The sequence below is a fragment of the Macaca thibetana genome, chromosome 14 (genome assembly GCF_024542745.1).
Source record: "Macaca thibetana thibetana isolate TM-01 chromosome 14, ASM2454274v1, whole genome shotgun sequence".
NCBI classification, from domain to species: domain Eukaryota; kingdom Metazoa; phylum Chordata; class Mammalia; order Primates; family Cercopithecidae; genus Macaca; species Macaca thibetana.
In genome coordinates, this window is record NC_065591.1 from 608,659 (window position 1) to 631,755 (window position 23,097).

The following is a 23,097-nucleotide window of genomic DNA, read 5'->3' on the forward strand; positions in this document are numbered from 1 at the left end:
ATTTTTATTTTATTTATTTATTTATTTATTTATTTATTTATTTTAGTTTTTTTTGAGACAGAGTCTTGCTCTGTCGCCCAGGCTGGGGTGCAGTGGCCGGATCTCAGCTCACTGCAAGCTCCGCCTCCCGGGTTTAGACCATTCTCCTGCCTCAGCCTCCCGAGTAGCTGGGACTACAGGCGCCCGCCACCTCGCCCGGCTAGTTTTTTGTATTTTTTAGTAGAGACGGGGTTTCACCGTGTTAGCCAGGATGGTCTCGATCTCCTGACCTCGTGATCCGCCCGTCTCGGCCTCCCAAAGTGCTGGGATTACAGGCTTGAGCCACCGCGCCCGGCCTATTTATTTATTTTTGAGATGGAGTCTCGCACTGTCACCCAGGCTGGAATACAGTGGTGCAATCTCAGCTCACTGCAACCTCTGCCTCCTGGGTTCAAGCATTTCTCTGCCTCAGCCTGGCAAGTAGCTGAGATTACAGGCACTCGCCACCACGCCCAGATAATTTTTTGTATTTTTAGTAGAGACGGGGTTTCATCATCTTGGCCAGGCTGGTCTTGAACTCCTGACCTCATGATCCACCCATGTTGGCCTCCCAAAGTGCTGGGATTACAGGCATGAGCCACTGTGCCCGGCCACTAGTGTTTTTTGTTTTGATTTGTTTTATTTGTTTGTTTTTTGAGACAGAGTCTCGCTCTGTCGCCAGGCTGGAGTGCAGTGGCGCGATCTCAGCTCACTGCAACCTTCGCCTCCCAGGCTCAAGCGATTCTCCTGCCTCAGCCTCCCGAGTAGCTGGGACTACAGATGCGCGCCACCACACCCGGCTAATTTTTTTGTATTTTTGGTAGGGACAGGGTTTCACCATGTTGGCCAGGAAGATCTTGATCTCTGGACCTCATGATCTTCCCCCCTCAGCCTCCCAAAGTGTTGGGATTATAGACGTGAGCCACCGCGCCTGGCCTAGTGTTTTTTAATACAAATTATAGCCTATGGATCCCACTGAGGACCTTTGTGAGACTGGGTGTGAGTTGCTGTCACAGCCATTCTGCAAACCTCAAGTGAGGGGAAGGTTGAGGGCAGTGGTTGGTGCTTACGGTGGTGCAGCTCAAAACTGACTTGGGCTGACACCCGGCTTCCACCTTGCTCTGCTTGTTGGGCAGCCTGCATGATCTGAGGGGATGGGTTCTTCTTGCTCCTACAGGCTCTCCTTTGATAAAGATGCGATGGTGGCTAGAGCCAGGCGGCTCATCGAGCTCTATAAGGAAGCTGGGATCAGCAAGGACCGAATTCTTATAAAGCTGTCATCAACCTGGGAAGGAATTCAGGCTGGAAAGTAAGTGGACCCCACAAGGAAGGAGCTTTCAGAGATTTTTCCCCTGTTGTTGGGGCAAGGTCTACATGGCATCAGGCAAGTTTGACTCTCTCAGCCCTGGGGAATGCCAGACTGGGGAGCACAGCCCACAGCTTGGACTTGACCAGCTGATGTCAACCTAGATCTGCGCTCTGCTCCAGAGCCAGCTCCCTCACTTGCTGGTGATCAGAAATGAGGGATTTCCCAGGAAGTACCATCCACCCACCCAGCAGAGAAGAAAAGCCACTAGTTAACACCTGCAGATTCTTTCATTCCTCTGTCCTGATCAACACAAGCCTGTATTTACATGATTTTTAAAAAGTAAACTATTGTTATATAAAATATATGCTGCCTGGGCAAGATGGCTAGTGCCTATAATCCCAGCAATTTGGGAGGCTGAGATGGGAGGATCACTTGAGCCCAGGAGTTCCAGACCAGCCTGGGCAACGAAGTGAAACCTTGTCTCTACAAAAATATAAAAAAATTTTAGGCCAGGCGCGTGGCTTACGCCTGTAATCCTAGCACTTTGGGAGGCCAAGGCAGGCAGATCACGAAGTCAGGAGATGGAGACCATCCTGGCTAACACGGTGAAACCCTGTCTCTGTTGAAAATATAAAAATTAGCCGGGCGTGGTGGCAAGCACCTGTAGTCCCAGCTACTCGGGAGACTGAGACATGTGAATGGCGTGAACCCGGGAGGCAGAGCTTGCAGTGAGCCGAGTTTGCGCCACTGCACTCTAGCATGGGTGACAGAGAGAGACTCCATCTGAAAAAAAAAAAAAATTAGCCAGGCGTGATGGCACACACCTGTGATTCCAGCTACTTAGGAGGCTGAGGCGGGAGGATCGCCTGAGCAAGAGGTTGAGGTTCCAGTAGCTGTGATCACACCACCGCACTCCAGCCTGGGTGACAGAGTGAGACCCTGTCTCAGAAAAACCAAACCAAACGTATGTATGTTCAGAGTGGAAGAGACAGAAAATGTGTAAAACAAAGTAAAACTCCTGTATGATGTTCTCACCCAGGAGCAGCCAATGCTACACTCAAATAATTCACATCAGGAAGAAGTGTTTTGTTTCCACATCTGTGTGTTTACATGTTCTACCACGTGCCATCACTGACCAGCTCTGAGATAGCATCTCACTTTTTCACCACGGCTGGAGTGCAGTGGCACGAACTCAGCTCGCTACAGCCTTGACTCCAGGCTCAAGTGATCTTTCCATCTCAGTCCCCCAAGTGGCTGGGACGACAACACGCACACCACTCCTGGGCAATTTCACCATGTTCCCCAGGCTGGTCTCGAATCCCTGGGCTCAAGAGATCTCTAGGCCGGGCGCGGTGGCTCAAGCCTGTAATCCCAGCACTTTGGGAGGCCGAGACGGGCGGATCACGAGGTCAGGAGATCAAGACCATCCTGGCTAACACGGTGAAACCCCGTCTCTACTAAAAATACAAAAAATTAGCCGGGCGAGGTGGCGGGCGCCTGTAGTCCCAGCTACACGGGAGGCTGAGGCAGGAAAATGGCGTAAACCCGGGAGGCGGAGCTTGCAGTGAGCTGAGATCCGGCCACTGCACTCCAGCCCAGGGGACAGAGCGAGACTCCGTCTCAACAACAACAAAAAAAAGAGATCTCTACCCATCTTGGCCTCCCAAAGTGCTGGGATTACAGGCATGAGCCATTGTGCCTGGCCTCATTTGTGGTTTTTTTGGTTTTTTTTTTGAGATGGAGTTTTGCTCTCGTCCAGGCTGGAGTGCAGTGGTGCTATCTCAGCTCACTGCAACCTCCACCTCTTAGGTTCAAGTGATTCTCCTGCCTCAGTCTCCCGAGTAGCTGGGATTACAGGCAGGCGCCACCACACCCAGCTAATTTTGTATTTTTAGTAGAGATGGGGTTTCTCCATGTTAGGCTGGTCTCGAACTCCCGACCTCAGGTGATCCACCACCTCGGCCTCCCAAAGTGTTGGGATGACAGGTGTGAGCCACCACACCCGGCCCATTTGTTTCTATATGTTGAAAAATACTCCATTTTGTGGATAGGCCAGTTACTCATCTGTTGATGGACACCTGGTCGGTTTCCACCTCTTGAGCTGTGATGTATAGTGCTGTGGTCGGTTTCCATTTCTCGGGCTGTGATGTATACTGCTGCTTTGAACACATCTGCTGCTATGAACACATCTATGAACACATCTGCTGCTGTGGACACAGATGTGCAAGTTTTGTCCTGGACAGGTTTTTGTTTCTCATGGGCATATGCCTAGGAGTGGAGTCTCTGGGTGACTGCTGGAGGAACTGCAGGCTGTTTCCCAACTCAGCTGTGCCATCTGCTGTCCCCCTTGAACAACCCCGTGTGGCCATGTGGCAGAGGCGCCTCTGGAGGGAACTTGTGTCTGGAGGTGCCTGAGCAGAGTCTTGGCTGTCTCATCCCATGCCCCAGCCACATGGCAAAGTATGGGCACTGCCCTGTCCTTGGGGATCAACCCCAGGATGTCCAAAGTGCACTGGGACTTGGGCAAGGGGCCTAGTGTGGCCAAGGGGCTCCTCTCAGCAGAAACCAGGGTGCTATGGGCCTGCTGCGGGGTGGCCCCAGGAATGGCTAGGGTGGAACAGGGTGAGGACTGGAATGTGGTCAGAGACAACCCAGTGGTTCTAGCCTGGGAGCTGAGCCCTGGTGAGTTCTGGAATGAGGTGCTGGCCTGGCGCAAGAGCACGGGCACCCAGAGGGCCTCCCTTGCCTTTGTCTGTTGTGTAATGTGGGTTGGAGAAAATTCTGGTCACCCATAACCCACTATCCATTTAGAACCCTCTTTGAATGTTAGATTTGTTCTTAACAATGGCATGAGCCTGTTCCTGCCGATTCAGTTTAAGGCCCGTGAGCATCTTTGGCAGCCTTGGCTCTGGGTGGGCACCTGCCCCGCACTCACCTGCCCCCGCCCCACAGGGAGCTCGAGGAGCAGCACGGCATCCACTGCAACATGACGCTACTCTTCTCCTTCGCCCAGGCTGTGGCCTGTGCTGAGGCAGGTGTGACCCTCATCTCCCCATTTGTTGGGCGCATCCTTGATTGGCATGTGGCAAACACCGACAAGAAATCCTACGAGCCCCTGGAAGACCCTGGTGAGGGTCCCTCTGAGGTAATGGGGTAAGGGGAGCAGCCTCAGCAGCACCTCAGGCAGGAAGAGCCCGAGATGGAGCTGCCGCATCAAAAAGCAGTGAGGTGCACAGGTCTGCGCGGGCAGGCAGGGGTGGCGGCTCAAGGTAGTGCAGCCAGCAGGCACTGGGAGGGCAGGTGGGGTGGTGCCTCTGCTGAAGCCTTCCTGGTCACAGCTTGGTTTCTTTCCAGGGGTAAAGAGTGTCACTAAAATCTACAACTACTACAAGAAGTTTGGCTACAAAACCATTGTCATGGGCGCCTCCTTCCGCAACACGGGCGAGATCAAAGCACTGGCCGGCTGTGATTTCCTCACCATCTCACCCAAGCTCCTGGGAGAGCTGCTCCAGGACAATGCCAAGCTGGTGCCTGTGCTCTCAGCCAAGGCGGGTGAGTCCCCACTGCCCAGCTGTGGCTGCTGCTTGGGCAAGGCCAACACCACCCTGCCACGCTGCCCTGTGGGTGATCCCTCCCCCCTGTGGGGCGAGCACATCTCAGGAGACATTAGGGTGAAGTAGATCTCAGTAGAGGGCTTGGCTTTACTAACATGTCTCACTAAAGGCGTCAGCCAAGGCTCTGTGGGCTGAACCCCACTTCCAGCATGAGCCTTGCTGGGGCTGAGGCCTGGCCCTGGTGGAAGATGCTTGGGTGCAGCGGGTTCAGGCCCTGAGCCCAAGGGGCCAAGGTGGGCAGGGACATGGGGCAGGTATGGAAGGCTGGGTCTTGTCCCGTAGCCCAAGCCAGTGACCTGGAAAAAATCCACCTGGATGAGAAGTCTTTCCGCTGGTTGCACAACGAGGACCAGATGGCTGTGGAGAAGCTCTCTGACGGGATCCGCAAGTTTGCCGCTGACGCAGTGAAGCTGGAGCGGATGCTGACAGTGAGTGTTGTGTGTGGGGGGCCACATGTGCCAAGCCCCATGAGAGCCCGGGCCTGGATGTCGGGGTTCAAGCTGGGCAGAGTTAAAACTTGCATGAGACCCCAGGTCTCATTCACGAGCTGCCCAGCAAGCGGGGCCTGCTGAGGCCATCCCAGGGTGGAGGGTGCATGGCACCCAGGGCTGCTCCCGGGATGCTTGGTGGGTCCTGGCTCCTCTCTGGCCTGTGTGGTGACTGTGGCGTTGGCCAGCCTGTGGCTGTGGCCCACACAGAGTGCAGACCCCACAAGGGCCTCCCTCCTTCCACATGGGGCTTCAGGGTGCAGAAGGCAGGGTTGGGAGACACAGCTCATGCTGTGTTTGTTTCTAGGAACAAATGTTCAATGCAGAGAACGGAAAGTAGTGCAATCCTGAGGGTGGACTCCAGATCTGCACCGTCGGCCAGCTGGGGTCTGACTGCACATGGCTTCTCATGAATCTTGCGTTTTTTACAAATTGGAGCAGGGACAGATCATAGATTTCTGATTTTATGTAAAATTTTGCCTAATACATTAAAGCAGTCACTTTTCCTGTGCTGTTTCATTCACTGTCTCCATCCCCTAAGCATCACTTGCCCCTGCTGTGACGGGCTGTGACCCAGGTTAGGACTTCAGAGATGGGGTCGGGGTCAGGGTACTCCAGACACAACCCACTGCCTGGGCCACCACCTGGGAACCCAAGTCAGGGTTGTTGCTGGGAGGCCTTTGATGGGGGGGGCCCCTCCTGAGCCCTGAGGCCTGTAGGGTGCACTGGAGTTAGGCAAAGGGCAGGCTTCTGATGCCAGGGGCTCCCAAGGTGCTGTCCCAGGTGGGCCACAAATGGACACTAAAGCAGTCTCAAGCCTCCAAGCGTGGGCACATGTGGATGCCTCCCAGAGGAGCAGTCCCAGCCACACCCTCCCTCCTGCTTTTGAGGGCCTGGGCCTCCTATTCCCTGTCAAGGCTGCACTGCCCATGCCCCCTGCCCCCCTCCTGACCTGTTATGGCCGAGACCTTGCATGGGATGCCAGGTACCTGCATGGGGTCATGGTGCCACCTTGTGGGGGCAGCACATGCACCAGCCACTGGCCTTCAAGTCGCCACCCCCATTTTTTTTTTGAGATAATCTCATTCTGTCACCTAGGCTGGAATGCACCCAGGAAGTGGTGCAATCTCCCTGCAACCTCTGCCTCCCAGTTTCAAGCGATTCTCCTTACCTCAGCCCCCACAAGCAGCTGGGATTACAGGCACCTGCCACCATGCCTGTCAAGACAGGGTTTCACCATGTTGGCCAGGTTGGTCTTGAACTCTTGACCTCAAGTCATCCAACTGCCTCGACCTTCCAAAGTGCTGGGATTACAGGCATGAGCCACCGCGCTCGGCCTTTTTTTTTTTTTTTTTTTTTTGAGATGGAGTCTTGGTCTGTCACTCAGGCTGGAGTGCAGTGGTGTGATCTGGGCTCACTGCAACCTCCGCCTCCTGGGTTTGAGATTCTCCTGCCTCAGCCTCCTGGGTAGCTGGGATGACAGGTGCCCGCCACAATACCTGGCTAATTTTTTTATTTTTAGTAGAAACGGGGTTTCGCCATGTTGGCCAGTCTGGTCTCAAACTCCTGATCTCAAGTGATGTGCCCTGCTTCGGGGTCCCAAAGTGCTGGGACCACTGCATCTGCTTCTCCCTGTTTTCGTTTTTCTTTTTTTTTTTTTTTTGAGACGGAGTCTCACTCTGTCACCCAGGCTGGAGTGCAGCGGCGCGATGTCAGTTAACCACAGCCTCCGCCTCCTGGGTTCAAGCAATTCTCCTGCCTCAGCCTCCTGAGTAGCTGGGATTACAGGTGCCTGCCACACGCCTAGCTAATTTTTGTATATTTAGTAGAGACTGGGTTTCACCATTTTGGCCAAGCCGGTCTTGAACTCCTGACCTTGTGATCCACCCACCCTGGCCTCCCAAAGTACTGGGATTACAGGCGTGAGCCACTCTGCCCGGCCTCTCCCCATTTTTCTTTTTTTTTGAGACAGTCTCTCACTCTGTCGGCCAGGCTGGAGTGCAGTGGTGCGATCTCGGTTCACTGCAAGCTCCGCCTCCCGGGTTCACGCCATTCTCCTGCCTCAGCCTCCTGAGTAGCTGAGACCACAGGCACCCGCCACCGCGCCCGGCTAATTTTTTGTATTTTTAGTAGAGACGGGGTTTCACCGTGGTCTCGATCTCCTGACCTCATGATCTGCCTGCCTCAGCCTCCCAAAGTGCTGGGATTACAGGCATGAGCCACCATGCCCGGTCCCCATTTTTCAATACAGGGCTTTCACTCTGTTACCCAGGCTGGAGTGCAGTGGTGCAATCTTGGCTCACTGTAGCCCACCTCCCAGGCTCAAGTGATCCTCCTGCCTGTAGCTGGGATTACAGGTGTGCACCACCATGCATGGCTAATTTTCTATTTTTTGTAGAGATGGGGTCTCACCACACTACCTAGGCTGGTCTCAAATTTCTGGGCTCATGTGATCCTCCTGCTGCAGCCTCCTAAAGTGCAGGGATTACAGGTATGAGCCACTGCACCCGGCCACCTTTATGGATCCTAACCCGAACCTGAAACCCAGTGCAGCAGATCAGCCCTGCAAATAGTTCGTCAACTGGAGTTTGAATGCAATGGATTGCACTATGAAGGGCTTGGTGGGATCAGAGATTGGTGGTCTATGGGGTGGTCCCTCTGTTCCCAGAAGCATTACAGGGTGACTGCCACAGAGAGTCTTGGTCAGGCTGCAGGGAGAACAAGGCAAGGGGGCTCCTGGACCCACACCTGTCCAACCTCCCAGTTGTGGACCTGAAAGTCCAGCCTTGCCAGTGATCCAAGGACTGCCCTGGGCCCCACCCAGAGGTCAGCAGGGGACCTCCCCACGACTCTAGGGCAGCCCCTTCCTCCTCCCCTCCCTGAAAGCCTCTGCCAGGTCTAGACCCATGTGCCCCATGCCTTTTTGCAGATTGCAGGTTGGTCCTTCCTGGCTCCAGGGATACCAGGCACTGCAAAGAGGGTCCGTTGAGCCCCCATTTACTAGGGTCTGGAGCAGCTTCTGGACTTGCCCCCACCCCTCCAAAGGCAGGGAAAGCACTGGGCCGTAGGATGGAGCTGCAGCTTCTCACCTTGAACCTAAAACAAGCTACCCTACCTTACACCAGGCATCTGGCCGCCTCTCCTCAGTTCCAACCTGGGTTGGGCACGCCTGGCCCATCCAGGGTGCAGAGGGGACAACCCTGGGGCAGAGCAGCAGGCAAGGGAGGCAGTTGGGCTGCCAGTGCCCTGATCAAAACCAGTGCAGGGCTCTTCCCCATACCAACCTCCACTGCTGAGGAGTCCCTCCTATCCTTCAAGGCTTCCCACAGTAGGTCAGGCCTCTGCCTCTGAGCCCATCAACAGGCTAAGTCCTAAGAGGACATCAAAGGTCCTGTGGCTCCCAAAGATTAACAGCACCAGTATCTCCAAGGAGACCCAGCAGAACGGGGCTCTGGGGATGTGACTACGTTTGTGAGTGTCGTTTGCAAACACCAAGTTCACCCACTTGCCCCTATAATTCAGTCATCTTAGAACTGTGAAACCATCACCCCAAAATGAAATCTCAAACCTATTTGTCCCCATTCCCAGCCTCAAACAATCTACTTTCTGTCTGACTTACATTTTCTGGGTATTTCACAAAAATGGAATCACAAGGCACAGGCCTTTTGAGACAGGCTTCTTTCACTCAGCATTCTGTCCGGGTTCGCCCACATCACAGAACGTAAAAGAACTTCACTCCTAGCCGGGCATGGTGGTGTGTCCTGCAGTCTCGTCTACTGGGGAGGCTGAGGTGGGAGGATCACTTGAGGCCAGTTCAAGGCTGCGATGAGCAGTAACTGCATCTGCGAATAGTCGATGCACTCCAGCCAGGGCAATATAGCAAGACCCTATTAAAAATAACTTCATTGCCGGGCGCGGTGGCTCAAGCCTGTAATCCCAGCACTTTGGGAGGCCGAGACGGGCGGATCACGAGGTCAGGAGATCGAGACCATCCTGGCTAACACGGTGAAACCCCGTCTCTACTAAAAAATACAAAAAACTAGCCGGGCGAAGTGGCGGGCGCCTGTAGTCCCAGCTACTTGGGAGGCTGAGGCAGGAGAATGGCGTGAACCCGGGAGGCGGAGCTTGCAGTGAGCTGAGATCCGGCCACTGCACTCCAGCCTGGGCGACAGAGCATGACTCCGTCTCAAAAAAAAAATAAAAAATAAAAAAATAAAAATAAAAATAACTTCATTACATCCTGGCTAACACGGTGAAACCCCGTCTCTACTAAAAAATACAAAAAACTAGCCGGGCGAGGTGGCGGGCGCCTGTAGTCCCAGCTACTCGGGAGGATGAGGCAGGAGAATGGCGTAAACCCCGGAGGCGGAGCTTGCAGTGAGCTGAGATCCGGCCACTGCACTCCAGCCCGGGCGACACAGCGAGACTCCGTCTCAAAAAAAAGAAAAAAAATAAAATAAAATAACTTCATTCTGGCCCGGCGCGGTGGCTCAAGCCTGTAATCCCAGCACTTTGGGAGACCAAGACGGGCGGATCACGAGGTCAGAAGATCGAGACCATCCTGACTAACACAGTGAAACCCCGTCTCTACTAAAAAATCCAAAAACAAAAAACTAGCCGGGCGAGGTAGCAGCGCCTGTAGTCCCAGCTACTCGGGAGGCTGAGGCAAGAGAATGGCGTAAACCCAGGAGGCGGAGCTTGCAGTGAGCTGAGATCGCGCCACTGCACTCCAGCCTGGGCAACAGAGCGAAACTCCGTCTCAAAAAAAAAAAAAATTCATTCCTTTTTAATAGCCAAATAATCCTCCATATGGATACATTACTCTTACTGATACCAATGATTACTAAACATTGACAACCCATTGTATGAAAACAACTTATCCATTATCATGAGCAGTTCTGCTGTGAACACCGGGCACCATCTGTGTGGAGCTGCATGGTTTTATTCCTCGTGGGTAGATGAACACACACTGGTACATGGGGAAATCCTCAGCCGCCCTCCACTGCCCTTCCAGAAGTTCGGTCCTCTTGCTTTCATCCTCTGCCCCAGCCTGGTGCTGCCCCAAGCCCTGCCCTGGCAGAGAGAACTGGGCACAGCGGGGAGGCTCTCTGAGCCAGAGACTTTGCACGCAGCTGAGGAATGACACGGGCCTGCAGGCGGCTCACTCGGGGACAGGTCTGTGGGGCCCTGCGTCAGAACCCACTTCACATCCCAAAGCCACACCTGCCTTGATCTTCAATGCTGGGCTTAATGTCAGATCTGGCTGACCAGAGGAGCTCAGTAAGGCTCACTGGCTCTTCATCCACCCTGCTGTGGCCTGAACACGTGCCCCCAAAACCCACCTGCTCAAGTCCTCACCTGCAAGGGGATGATATTAGGTGGGGCATTTGGGAGGTCATCCAGTCACAGGGCAGGATGACCAGGCCCGACCGGTTTACAGTATGTTCTTATAGGAGCCCAAATGGACTAAGACATTAAGATATGAGCTTGCCTGCAATCCCAGCACTTTGGGAGGCTGAGGCGGGTGGATCACAAGGTCAGGAGTTCAAGACCAGCCTGACCAAGATGGTGAAACCCCGTCTCTACTAAAAATACCAAAAATTAACCAAGTGTGGTCGCGGGCGCTTATAGTCCCAGCTACTCCGGGGGCTGAGGCAGGAGGATCGCTTGAACTCGGAGGGCGGAGGTTGCAGTGAGCCGAGATCGCACTACTACACTCAAGTCTGGGTAACAGAGACTCCGTCTCAAAAAATAAAAAAGACATGAGCTTAAATTTTTTTTTTTAAAAAAAGTACTTGTTGGCTGGGTGCAGTGGCTCACGCCTGTAATCCCAGCACTTTGGGAGGCCAAGGCAGACGGATCACAAGGTCAAGATATCAAGACCACCCTGGCCAGCATGGTGAAATCTTGTCTCCATTAAAAATACAAAAATTAGCTGGCGTGGTGGTGTGCACCTGTAGTCCCAGCTACTCAGGAGGCTGAGGCAGAATAATCACTTGAACCCAGGAGGCGGAGGTTGCAGTGAGCCGAGATTGTGCCACTGCATTCCAGCCTGGCGACAGAGTGAAACTTCATCCAAAAAATAAAATGTTAGCTGGGCACGGTGGCTCAAGCCTGTAATCCCAGCACTTTGGGAGGTCAAGGCAGGTGGATCACCTGAGGTCAGGAGTTCAAGACCAGCCCGGCCAACATGATGAAACCCCATCTCTGCTAAAAATACAAAAACTAGTCCGGGCACGGTGGCTTATACCTGTAATCCTAACACTTCGGGAAACCGAGGCAGGAGGATCACTTGAGGTCTGGAGTTTGAGACCAGCCTGGCCAACATGGTGAAACACGGTCTCTACTAAAAATACAAAAATCAGGCGGGCGTGGTGGCACATGCCTGTAATCCCAGCTATTCCGGAGGCTGAGGCTGGAGAATCGCTGGAACCTGGGAGGCAGCAGTTGCAGTGAGCCTAGATTGTGCCACTGCACTCCAGCCTGGGCGACGAGAGAAACTCTGTCTCAAAAAGTAAATAAATAAGATAAGATATAAAGTACTTGTCCAGAGAAGTCCATCACCACATGGGGGTGAGAGTGGACCCGGGACAGAGCAAGGCCCTGCAGTCAGTGCTAAGTGGGCATCCTGACTAATCTGGGAGGCACTGGAGGGACGCAGCCTTCAGGGCGGGGATGTGGCTGCAGCGCTTCCTTCTTCCACTTTTTTCTGAATTCTCCTTATTGAACGGATTTATTTTATTATTTTTTATTTTTGAGACGGAGTTTCACTCGTTGCCCAGGTTGGAGTGCAATGGCGCAATCTTGGCTCACTGCAACCTCCGCCTCCCAGGTTCAAGCAATTCTCAAGTCTCAGCCTCCCAAGTAGCTGGGATTAGAGGCCCCTGACACCACGCCCAGCTAATTTTTGTATTTTAGTTTCACCATGTTGGCCAGGCTGGTCTCAAACTCCTGACCTCAGATGATCCGCCCACCTTGGCCTCCCAAAGTGCTGGGATTATAGGCGTGAGCCACCACGCCCAGCCAACTGAATGCTTTTATGATCACAAGAGGCCTCCTGGCAGGTCACTGGCACCAGGAGCCACCCTCGTGCTTGGGAATGGCTGTGGCTGAGACGGGAAGGTGGGCAGGAGGAAGGCCTTCGATGGCTCAAACTGGGGAACTGTGAGGAAGAAGAAGGCCTAAGCTTCTCCTAAGGCCCTACACTGGGGCCAGCAGGCAGCCCGCTGGAAGGCCAGGGCCCAGGCCAGGTGCCCAGCAGGCCAGACCACTGTCTGCTCTTGACAGCCGCTGTACTCGAGGCCACTCTGCAAGGCCGTGGGGGACAGCACTTTCCTCTCATCGAGAATCTCATGGTCTCATATTCACAACTAAACATGCCTCTCGATGCTTAGACAGGACAGGGTGGGTCGCTGAGGTGCTTACACTTTGAAACCACAGGCCAGAAGACTTCTTCAACAGCAAAGTACTGCCAGTGCCGGTCAGCCTCAGGGCAGGAGGTGCTGCTCCCAAAAAACTCCATTCACCTTCGGCCGAAGTTCTGAGCCAGCTCCCGCCGACTGGGTCCTCCCCTCAAGGCCCCCACCAACGGTGAAAGGGGTGGTGCGTGGCAGACAGGCCACGACAGGGCAAGCCCCCACAGAGGACCCCCGAGCCGACTCTGTCTAGTCAACAGCGACCGCGCTTGGCAACCAGTCCTCCCTGGAAAACCCGGCCTGGAATTCCCGAGGACCACATAGCAGCTAGCACGCCTCCCCAGGCACCTGGGGTCTCTTCTCTGCCTCCTACCAGAGAACATGCAGGGGGATGGGGGCTTAGATCCCCCAGGAGAGCCGACACCCCCTTAGAGCTGATTCCAGGAGGCCTCCAACAATCCCATCAGGGCCAGACCGGGCTGCCATCCACGGCCCTTGTCAGGAGGGAAGAGGCAGGGTCCCTGAAGCCTGAGACGGGGCTGTCTGCCTCTGGAGACACCTGGGCTGTCTCGGGGGTGCATCTACCCAGCAGGTTCATTTCCTGCAGGACAGACGTGTGGTCAGGGCTTGGGCAAAAGCACCGGGTGCAGCTCTGCTGATATGGCAGGAATGTGCCCAGCCCTCACCGGCTGCCACAGAGGAAGAGCAGGTTCTGCACGGCCGGGACAGTGGAGCTGGCATTCTGGCCGGTGACCAGGTGGCGGTCCAGCACAACGTGCACGGCGTCAGGCTCACTTGCTGGGGAGGACCAAGGGCACCAGCCTCAGGCAATGTCCACCCACCCACTGAGAGCCCCGGGCTCCAGGCAAGCGCCCAGGGTCAGCAGTAGGTCAGCCTGTCTGGGTCTGAGTGCCATGGGGGTCTGAAGGACCCAGGGCGCAGGAGGCTTCTCCCCCAGGCTGCCGCAGACAAGCCCCCCACCCCATCTTCTGTAGGTGCAGGGGGCACCCTCAGGGCTCACCACTGAAGCAGGCGCCCGAATCCTTCACAAAGTCCTCCACCACGAGCGGCAGGCGGGCGAAGCCGGGGGCCCTGATGAGCTCACACACAGAGGGCTGCGGGAGGTGGGTGGGGGCTCCTGAGCCAGGCCCAGGCCTTGAGGCCCACCCCAGGGGTCAGGAAGGTCAAATCAGGGCAGGGAGCCTCACCCAACCAAGTGGGACTGGGGGTGTCACTGCTCATAAGAGGGACAGCTGCTAAGGCTGGAGGCCGGAGAGATGACAAAGTCCAGCCACCTTCCCATGGGGTGTCCCTGAGAGCGACAAGGCCACTACAGGAGGAGGGGGCCAGCTCCCCCAGCACCAGAGCACACAGGTGACTAGAATGAGAAGAGCTTAGTGGGGTGAGCCCCTTGGGGCGGCACCCTCTGGGCAGGAGTGACTCTAACCACTCACCCAAGGGGTCACGCCCACTTGTAACCTGAGACTGGGTTGGTGTCACCCCTCGGGGGCAGCACTGAGTACCCACTAAGGAGGGGTCCCCTCAGCAGGGAAAGTGACATCTGAGCTGGGGGCCAGTTCCACTTCCAGTGAAACCAGCCTCAGCACAGCGGCCACCACTCCCTGCCTCAGGGCCTGTGGATCAGCTGCTCCCACAACCGTCCCCGGTGTCCACTGAGCCCACTGCACAGTCTTTGGGCCTCAGATCGACACAGGCTGTGTCTCCGAGGACACCCTGGCTGGGCTCTCAGCCCCTCCAACTGCACACACAGGTCTGATGCCCCTCCCTCCCCACGTCCCCTGGTGAGTGGGCCTAGGCTCCCAGGAGACTAGGGGCCAGAAGTTCTGGAGTCTCCGTCCTCATCTCTGGCTGTTGTGGGGGAGGACAGAGCAGGGAGCACAGGGTGCCTCTGTCCTCCAGGCACTCACCCCTGTCAGGCTGTAGCCGTGGAACACCCAGGATCTGTCCTCGTTGGTGGCACAGCACAAGGCGGCGACACCGTGGCCAACGGCGCAGATGGGCTCTGAAAGTGGCACACAGCATTGAGGCCCTGGACCCCGCCACCCGCACCATGAAGCCCCTCCCAGACGCCCCTGCTTGTGGCTCCCCCAGGCCTGTGCCGCCTGCCTGGCCCCCTCCTCCCAGGTTTCCCTGGAAACCGGGCTCAGCACCTGAGGTGTCCTGGCTCAGCCTGCATAGCTGGCATCAGGAATCTGCTCAGGGGAGCTGGTGCTTCAGGACTAGGCTCTGGTTTAGAGCCCAGATCTCAGGTTTTGGCGGCTGAGACACACGGAGAGGAGGTCCTGAGGTTCCAGGTCTGTTTACCAAACCCCAGGACACTGCCCGGCAACCCCACTGCATAGCTGGCCAGGCCGCCCACCACACTGGCAGGTGCTGTGGGTCAGGCCCCTCCCCGGCTAGACAGGACGTCCCTGTGCGGGCAGGAGGTGAGTCTGAGGCAGTGCCTGTGCCTTGCAGTGGGGCCACCCTGGCTCCATCCGAAAGGCTGAGTGTGTTCCCATGGCTGAGGTGGCCACAAACAACTGCTGCCTGTCCAGGCCATGCTGCGGACAGCGGCCCAGCTCCTGCCCACAAAGGGCTGCATAGAGCACTGGCTTGTCCACCCCGGCCAGTGGACACACTCATCACAGCCCAACCCTGAGCCGGGGCAGCTGCCAGGTCTCCTCCAACAGCCGTCCTCCCTGCACCCCCGCCAGCCTCGAGCCCCAAGCCCGGCCCTGGATGCCAGGCTCTCCCAGAAGGAACCAGGCTAGTGTCCTGCCTTGCTCAGGAGGGCATGGCCCCCACCCTCGGGAGACTGCCCAGAGGCCTGCAAGATGGTCACCAGAAGAGGACAAAGTGTGTGTCGGGAGAGGGGGCGGTCACTGCCTCCTGCCCACAACCACCGCAGTGGCCACTGACCAGATACCCAGAAATGCCTACCTGGGGTCTTCCCACCTCTCTTCTGCTGGTGGGAGACCCATTTCTTGTAGGGCTGCACATCCAACCCCTCCCCTGGGTCCCACGGGTCACCTACTGCTCTCAGAGTGGAAGTGCTGCAGGATACGGGCCAGGGAGCCACTGCTGGCCAGGTCGGTCAGGGCCCCAGGACAGCTGGGGATCAGGAGGGCATGGTACCGGGCACCTGGGGGGAGACCACAGACCAGGTAGCAGCCACACATCAATCAAAGTGAGACCACCTGCAGGACCGGGCCCAAGTACGTGGCCAGGACAGACCCTCCACAGGGACCAGCCAGCCTGGTGATGGCATCTGTCCCTTTTCCTCCATGGGCTACAGCTCCCAAGGGCCCCCCTGACTTTCCCGTCTCCACACACTCATCATCTCTCCTCCCCAGAGGAGCTCAGAAACTCTGGGGCCCAGGATGTGGGGCTGGAGGCTGCCCCAGATGGTCACAGGGCTTCAGGGGCAGAACCAGGGAGCTCACTAAGACCCCAAACCTATCTGGAACACTTGACCCTCCAAGGTCCCAGGCACCCCACCCCAAGGAGTGGGTCCCAGGCCTACCATCAATCGACTCGAGCTTGGCGGGGCTGGCATAGGCCTTGAGGCGGAAGTCTTGCACCCAGCGTGCATTGCTCTCGGTCACATCCACAAATTCCATGGCTTTCCCCTGGAGGAGCAGAGCCCAGGGGCCAAGGGTCAGCACCAGGAATATCCCTGTCGGCTCAGAAGGAGCCTGAAAATGCCGACAAGGAACCCAACAGCATCCCCTTGAGGTACAAAGGCACCCGACCACCCAGCCTCCTCCACTGGGTCTCCCAGATTGGGGTGGCCTGTCCCAGCAGCAGCCTCAGTGGTTTATTTCCTATCCAACCCACCAACCAAAAATTTTTATACATCATAAATAAAAACCTGCAGTGACGAACACATAATGAATGCATCCTTACTGTGACTTATCTACATCTGATATCCCTGGGTCACCCACGATCAGAGGGTGGAGAACTGCTCCCAGTGGAAACATGTGTGCCCCTTACGGCAGGGCCGCGCCTTGGTCTCCGGCTCACACACATGCAGAAGCACAGACCCGCAGCGAAAAGGTCTCCTTTGGGCTGGGTGTGGTGGCTCACACCTGTAATCCCAGCACTTTGGGAGGCCGAGGCGGGCAGATCACCTGAGGTTGGGAGTTCAAGACCATCCTGGCCAACACAACGAAACCCCATCTCTACTAAAAATACAAAATTTGCCGGGCATGGTGGCATGTGCCTGTAATCCCAGCTACTCGGGAGGCTGAGGCAGGAGGACTGCTTGAACCCGGGAGGCAGAGGTTGCAGTGAGCCGAGATCACTCCAATGTACTCCAGCCTGGGCAACAAGAGCGAAACTCTTGTCTCAAAAAAAAAAAAAGAAAGAAAGAAAAGAAAAGAAAAGGTCTCCCTCATCACAGGTGGGGTCAGAGCCCAGGAAATGGGGACTGGGACAGGAGGACACAACCAGGGTTTGGTCACAGACCCTTCACCCCTCTACCAACTACAGGGGCTCCCCACTCCTCCCAGGCAGCAGAGGCACTCTCCTGACCTTGCCCCCACAGAGGTGAAGACAAACCCCAAGTGTCCAGTGGGGAAGGAGAGGCTGGACTTACCCCAGGGGTGGCCACCTGCAGGTTGAAGGCGGTGCTGGCCATTGTGAAACAGTGGAGGAAGGACTGGGCCGACACACCTGCAGAGGGTCCCGGTGAGTGTGGGCTCCACAGGACTAGCCTGCCCCGCCTCAGGGTGCTACCCAGACACCCCCATGGCCTCACCCGACCCCAGAACACCCTGAGGAGCAGCCCTCTCCCCTACACCCAGGGCCCACTACTTGAAGCCCTGGGGCAGGGCCAGCCACCCATTCATGGCCAGGAGGAGGAAGCTGGGAAAGCGTCAGGGGGGCACAACCAGGTATGCCAGACCTGTAGGCCATCCCGAGGCCTGCATCCCCCATGGCAAGCTCTTTCCCCAGTCTAGCACTGTCACCTCCGCCCCAGCCAGAAGCTGGGACAGGATGCAGCCTACCTCAACTGTCCATGCCACTCCCACACCCCAGCCTCATCCTGGTGCTAACAGAACCATGAGAGGCCTTTCTGGAAGGCAAACCTGAGTGTGAGGGTCACAGAGTTCAGCTCATCCTCTCACTGAACCACCAGGAACTGAGGCCCTCAGGCACCATGGAGAATGCAGAAGTGTCCTGGCCCCTCCTCGCCCACTCCAGGGAAAGTGCTCAGGTACCCTTTCCTCACAAGGGTTCTGAGACTCTGGCCCTCCCCTCCAGCTTTTCCCAGCCCCCTTCTGCCCCTCAAAGAACTTTTAAAAAAAGAAACCCAACACACCACGCCCCATCCAGAAGGCTCTGGGGGTCACTGTCCCACCAGGGGAAGGACACAGCCCAGCCCACCCTGGCTGCTGGACAGCACGTACAAGTTTATTCCAAAGTAGCGTGAGCTGCATCTTTCTACATTTATTTTAATTCTGGGGCCCAATCTGTCACTAAGCTGGAGCGCAGTGGCACGATCTTGGCTCACTGCAACCTCCGCATCCTAGGTTCAAGCAATTCTCCGGCCTCAGCCTCCCGAGTAGCTGGGACTACAGGCGAGCGCCACCACACCCGGCTAATTTTCGTACTTTTAGTAGAGACGGGGTTTCACCACGTTGGCCAGAATGGTCTCGATCTCTTGACCTCGTGATCCGCCCGCCTTGGCCTCCCAAAGTGCCGGGATTACAGGTGTGAGCCACCGCGCCCGGCCTCTTCCTTCTTATATAAGTTAATACATATTCACTGTAAAATGTCCTGTAAAGCGCCCAGTAGCCTGCTGCAGGCTCTGTTCCCCCGGCTGCCCGCCTTTCCGGCCTCCTGAAGTGCTGTCCCCAGCCTGCTGGCCCTAAGACCCCATGTCCCCAACATGCCGGACCTGCTCTGGAAACAAGTCCCAACCCACGCCCCCAGGACTGAACCCCACTCAAGACTCCTCTCACCCACAGTCTGGCGGCATCGCTCAGGACCCCCGGAGCTCAGCACGTCGTGACGCCACAACCCCACAGCCCCATCTTCCCTGTCCACACTTGAGGACCTACAGACTTCAAGAGGCAGACCTCCGGATCCCAACTCCAGCCCCCAGCTCTCCATGGCGCGGTGACCTTGGGCTGGTCACTTCCCTCTGCAAAGGGCTCAGAACGAAGCCAGGCACCCTCGGGCTCCGCTGCTCATCCCTCCCAGGCTGCCCGGAGACCCTGCAGGCTCAGCGCCAGCAGACGCACCCCGCTGCGCTCCGTCCCGCGTGAGCCCCAGGCCAGCAGCGCCCTAGTACCCCGGCCCCAGGACGGGGGCCGGGGGTCGCCTTCTCCAGGAGGGGGCTCCGGGCCTCCTCAGGAGCCGGTGGTTCAGAAGGCCAGAGTCCCCGCGGCCGCCCGACCTCAGAGCGGGGTCAACTCCCCGAACGCCCCCTCCCCACACCCGGGCTCCCCTCTTGGAGCGCAGCGGCCTCGGGGACCAAGCCCAGGCACGCGGTTCCCTCCGCTAGAAACGTCGGGCCCGCGAAATCGCCGCGCAGATGAGACTCGGGGGAGCGACGCGGCGCCTTGATGCATCCCGACCCCGCCCCGATCTCCATCCCGACCCCCGGACCCCGCCCCGAGTTCCATCCCGACCCCCGGACCCCGCCCCGAGTTCCATCCCGACCCCTCCGACCCCGAGCTCCATCCCAACCCGCGACCCCGTCCCCGTCCCAGTCCCCGCCCCCGCCCCGAGCTCCATCCCAACCCGCGACCCCGTCCCCGTCCCTGTCCCCGCCCCGAGCTCCATCCCAACCCCGACCCCGCCCGCCAGTCCCCGGCCCGTGCCCCGCGCCCTCAGCGGCTTCGGCTTCCAGCGCCACGTGACGCGCGCCCACCGCGTCCCGAACCTCCCGCCCCGGGCAGCCCCGTCGCGGACGCTCTTCGGACACCGGCCCCGGCCGCCGGGCCTCACCTTCCGCGGCGCCGCTGGCCACGAGCAGACAGGCCGGCCTGCTAGCGAGCCGCTCCGACGCCATGGCGCGGGCTCAGCGCTGGGTCTGCGCGTGCGTGCGCGTGCGCGGCGGCTGGGCGTGCCCAGGAGGATGCGGGTCACGTGCCGCGGCGGCCGGGGGCGGAGCGGGGCGGGGAGGGGCGGGGCTCGGGCGGGGCTGGGCGCGTGCGCGTTTGTACCCGGTCCGGGTCGACAGCGCTAACCCCAACCCTAACCCTGACCCTAACCCTAACCCTAACCCTAGCACCAGGCCCCTGGCCCCCTGCTGCCAATATGGAGGTCCCAACAAACCTCTGCTCCTACCAGGGGAACCGTCGTGGTTGGGAACAGCCAAGGTGAGGGCTTCCGTGGGTCCCACCCCATCAAAACCATTGGCCTCCGCTGGGCGCAATGACTCACGCCTGTAATCCCAGCACTTTGGAAGGCCCAGGCTAGTGGATCACGAGGTCAGGAGTTCAAGACCAGCCTGGCCAAGAAAACCCCGTCTCTACTAAAAAAAAAAAAATACAGGCCGGGCGCGGTGGCTCAAGCCTGTAATCCCAGCACTTTGGGAGGCCGAGGCGGGCGGATCACAAGGTCAGGAGATCGAGACCACAGTGAAACCCCGTCTCTACTAAAAATACAAAAAATTAGCCGGGCACGGTGGCGGGCACCTGTAGTCCCAGCTACTCAGGAGGCTGAGGCAGGAGAATGGCGGGAACCCGGGAGGCGGAGCTTGCAGTGAGCTGAGATCGCGCCACTGCACTCCAGCCTGGGCAACAGCGTGAGACTCCGTCTCAAAAAAAAAAAAAAAAAAAAAAAATTAGCCAGGTGCGGTGGCAGGCACCTGTAATCCAAACTACTCGGAGGACTGAGATGGGAGAATCATGTGAACCCAGGGGTCAGAGGTTGCAATGAGCCAAGATCACGCCACTGCACTCCAGCCTGGGTGACAGAGTGAGACTCCTTCTCAAAAAAAAAAAAAAAAACCACTGGCCTCTGGTTCCCCCTGGCCCAGCCTGGAGAAGGGTCCCTGACCCCTGTCAGATAGGCAGCGAACCCTGCCTCACCTGACGCAGAGCCCTCCTGCCACAAGGGAAGTGGGAGCTGGAAGCTCGTGGCACAGGCAAGGCTGAGAGTTGGGCTGGGTAGCAGAGACAGAGCTCAGTGAGTGTCCAGTGTTAGGCGGCCGTGGGTGTTAGTGGGTGGAGGTGTCTGAAGCCTTGCAGGCCTGTGGTCACAGCACAGGCTGGGCCTAGTTCCTTGGAGAGCTTTCTGAATCTGCACAGGATCTCGTCCCCCACAGGCACACTGTGGGCCTCAAACCCAGGAGCAGGAGGGCTAGGTTGGAGCAGATCTCCAATAGTGTTTGCCTGTAACCTACAGGTGTCCTCCTGTGTACTTTAACTCATTTCTAGATTACTAATAATACCTAATACAACGTAACTGCTGTGTGAAGAGTTGCTGTATCGTGTTGTTTAGGAAATAACAAGAAGAAAAAAAATCAGACGCAACCACTCATGTTTGTTTTTTCAAATATTTGACATCCTTGGTTGGTTGAATCCATGGATGCAGAACCCATAGATCCTGAGGGCCGACTGTACCCCCTTGCTGAGAACGCCCCTCACACAGTGGCTACCCTGGGTGCCCTCTGTTAGCTCAGCCCGACTACCAGGTGGACCTCATGTTGGGGGCTGGGACCAGGAGACATGGGCTCCTTTCTTGGGAAGGGGCGTGTTGGGCAGTCCTTGACGTGACAGGGCCCTTTCCCAGCGGGGGCTCGGCCGGGTTCCCCTTTTACCAAGGCTAGGCTGGGTGGTCTGGAGACTTAGACCCCAGCACCCATGAGTCATGCAGACCCAGAAGCAGGAAGCAGACAGTAAGTGACAGCCGCTAAGACGCAAGGAGTCTGGGCCAGGGCTGTGGGCTGGGGCACGAGGGTACCTTCACCTGGGCATCAGAAGCACTTGAGAGAACAGGAGCTGCTGGCTCTGACATCTGCCCCCCAGCCTGGCATGAACTGGCCAGAGACGTGAGATGTGGCAGGTGCCGGCCTCTGTGGTCTGGAGGGGGTTGCAACAAGGAGGTAGGCCCTGTCCTAAGTTGGCCTAGCCTAGTGCCCAGGACATGGAGGACAGGGTGCAGCAGCCCCAGGGAGGGGCATGACAGTTCCCTCCCAAACATACTTCTGGAGCTGCTGCACTCGGCAGGGAGCCTAACCTACCTTGTACCTTCCTTCCCATGTGCCAGGGCGGGTCCCAGGGGGTGGCCTCAGCACTGGCTGCACCTCACACATCTCTCCTGCCCCTAATGACTCCCACCTGGGGCACACAGTTGGGCAGCACAGGCCCTGCTCTGCCCAACAAGCCTCTAGGGCAAGTGCAAGTTCAGCCTGGGCCTGGAGACAGCAGATCAGAGCGTGTCCAGGTGCTCAGGGACTGGTCACTGAAAGGCAGGGAGACTGGTCCCTGCCCATCCCTCCCTGGGACCAGGGAGACACCGAAGACCCTCGTCAGGCCAGGACCTGCAGCAGCCCAGTGTGGGAGTCCGGAGCATTGAGTGCCCCCATGAGCCTTGCTCACTGTGCCCTGCTTTTGGAGGATTCTGCCTGGGCCCCTGCCCGTGTCTAGGGGAGGGCCCGGAGGTGACCAGCAGCCTCACCAAGAATGCACTAGGGTGGGAGTCCCGGAAGAGGAGGCGCACCCTCTTAGCAGTGGGGAGGGGATGCTGGAGAGGAAAACAGAGAAACCTCCCCCCAGCCCACCCTGTTGTGCACCAGGTGATACATACCACATGCGCCCTAGGAAGCCACATGTGTGTTGCTGGCTACTAACACGAGAATGGGGGACCTGACATGCTGGTGCAGGTTCCCAGCAAGGCTTAGAGCTGCAGGTCTCCAGGCAGTTCCCGCAGAGCCTGGGGGTCACAGCCTGCCTCGGACAGTGCCCAGACCCCGGATCCGTGGACGCCTCTGTCCCTAGAGATCATGCTGCACATCAGAGCGTTCCCGTTTTCCAGATTTCCTTATAAGCGATTTGACTTCACAGCATGACCTTTTTATACACATTTTCTATCTGGTATTTGTTTAGACCTTGGAAGTGTTCTGAGGCCAGACGCGGTGGCTCACGCCTGGGATCCCAGCACTTTGGGAGGCCGAGGTGGACAGATCACCTGAGGTCAGGAGTTTGAGACCAGCCTGGCCAACATGGTGAAACCCCCAGCCCTAAAATAAAATAAAATAGCCAGATATGGTGGTGGACACCTGTAGTCCACTC

General features: G+C 57.3%; 2 protein-coding genes across 14 annotated transcripts in view; one reads left to right on the forward strand and one right to left on the reverse strand.

Moving 5' to 3' along the window:
- The window catches only part of TALDO1 (transaldolase 1), a 97,025-nt gene extending 91,089 nt beyond the window's left edge, over window positions 1-5,936 (forward strand). For all 9 annotated transcript variants that reach the window (XM_050757906.1, XM_050757907.1, XM_050757908.1 and 6 more), the window contains exons 5-9: window positions 1,196-1,327; window positions 4,280-4,455; window positions 4,682-4,879; window positions 5,224-5,369; window positions 5,737-5,936. In XM_050757906.1, coding sequence (XP_050613863.1) covers window positions 1,196-1,327; window positions 4,280-4,455; window positions 4,682-4,879; window positions 5,224-5,369; window positions 5,737-5,769 — 685 coding nt within the window. In that variant the 3' untranslated portion in view covers window positions 5,770-5,936. The remainder of the gene's footprint in view (window positions 1-1,195; window positions 1,328-4,279; window positions 4,456-4,681; window positions 4,880-5,223; window positions 5,370-5,736) is intronic.
- A 4,276-nt stretch (window positions 5,937-10,212) lies between these two features.
- Window positions 10,213-19,913, reverse strand: GATD1 (glutamine amidotransferase class 1 domain containing 1). Of its 5 annotated transcripts, none has more exons than XM_050757971.1 (8): window positions 19,805-19,913; window positions 17,445-17,521; window positions 16,371-16,476; window positions 15,882-15,989; window positions 14,773-14,867; window positions 13,866-13,959; window positions 13,531-13,642; window positions 10,213-13,445 (listed from the first exon to the last, which is right to left on the reverse strand). In XM_050757971.1, the coding sequence occupies exons 1-8, from the start codon at window positions 19,866-19,868 to the stop codon at window positions 13,439-13,441; spliced, it is 663 nt and encodes a 220-aa protein (XP_050613928.1). In that variant the 5' UTR covers window positions 19,869-19,913; the 3' UTR covers window positions 10,213-13,438. The 5 variants fall into 5 exon arrangements, with proteins under 5 accessions (XP_050613928.1, XP_050613931.1, XP_050613932.1 ...); XM_050757974.1 differs by lacking the exon at window positions 19,805-19,913 and adding an exon at window positions 18,463-18,595; XM_050757975.1 differs by lacking the exon at window positions 17,445-17,521.
- Between the last annotated feature and the right edge of the window lie 3,184 nt (window positions 19,914-23,097).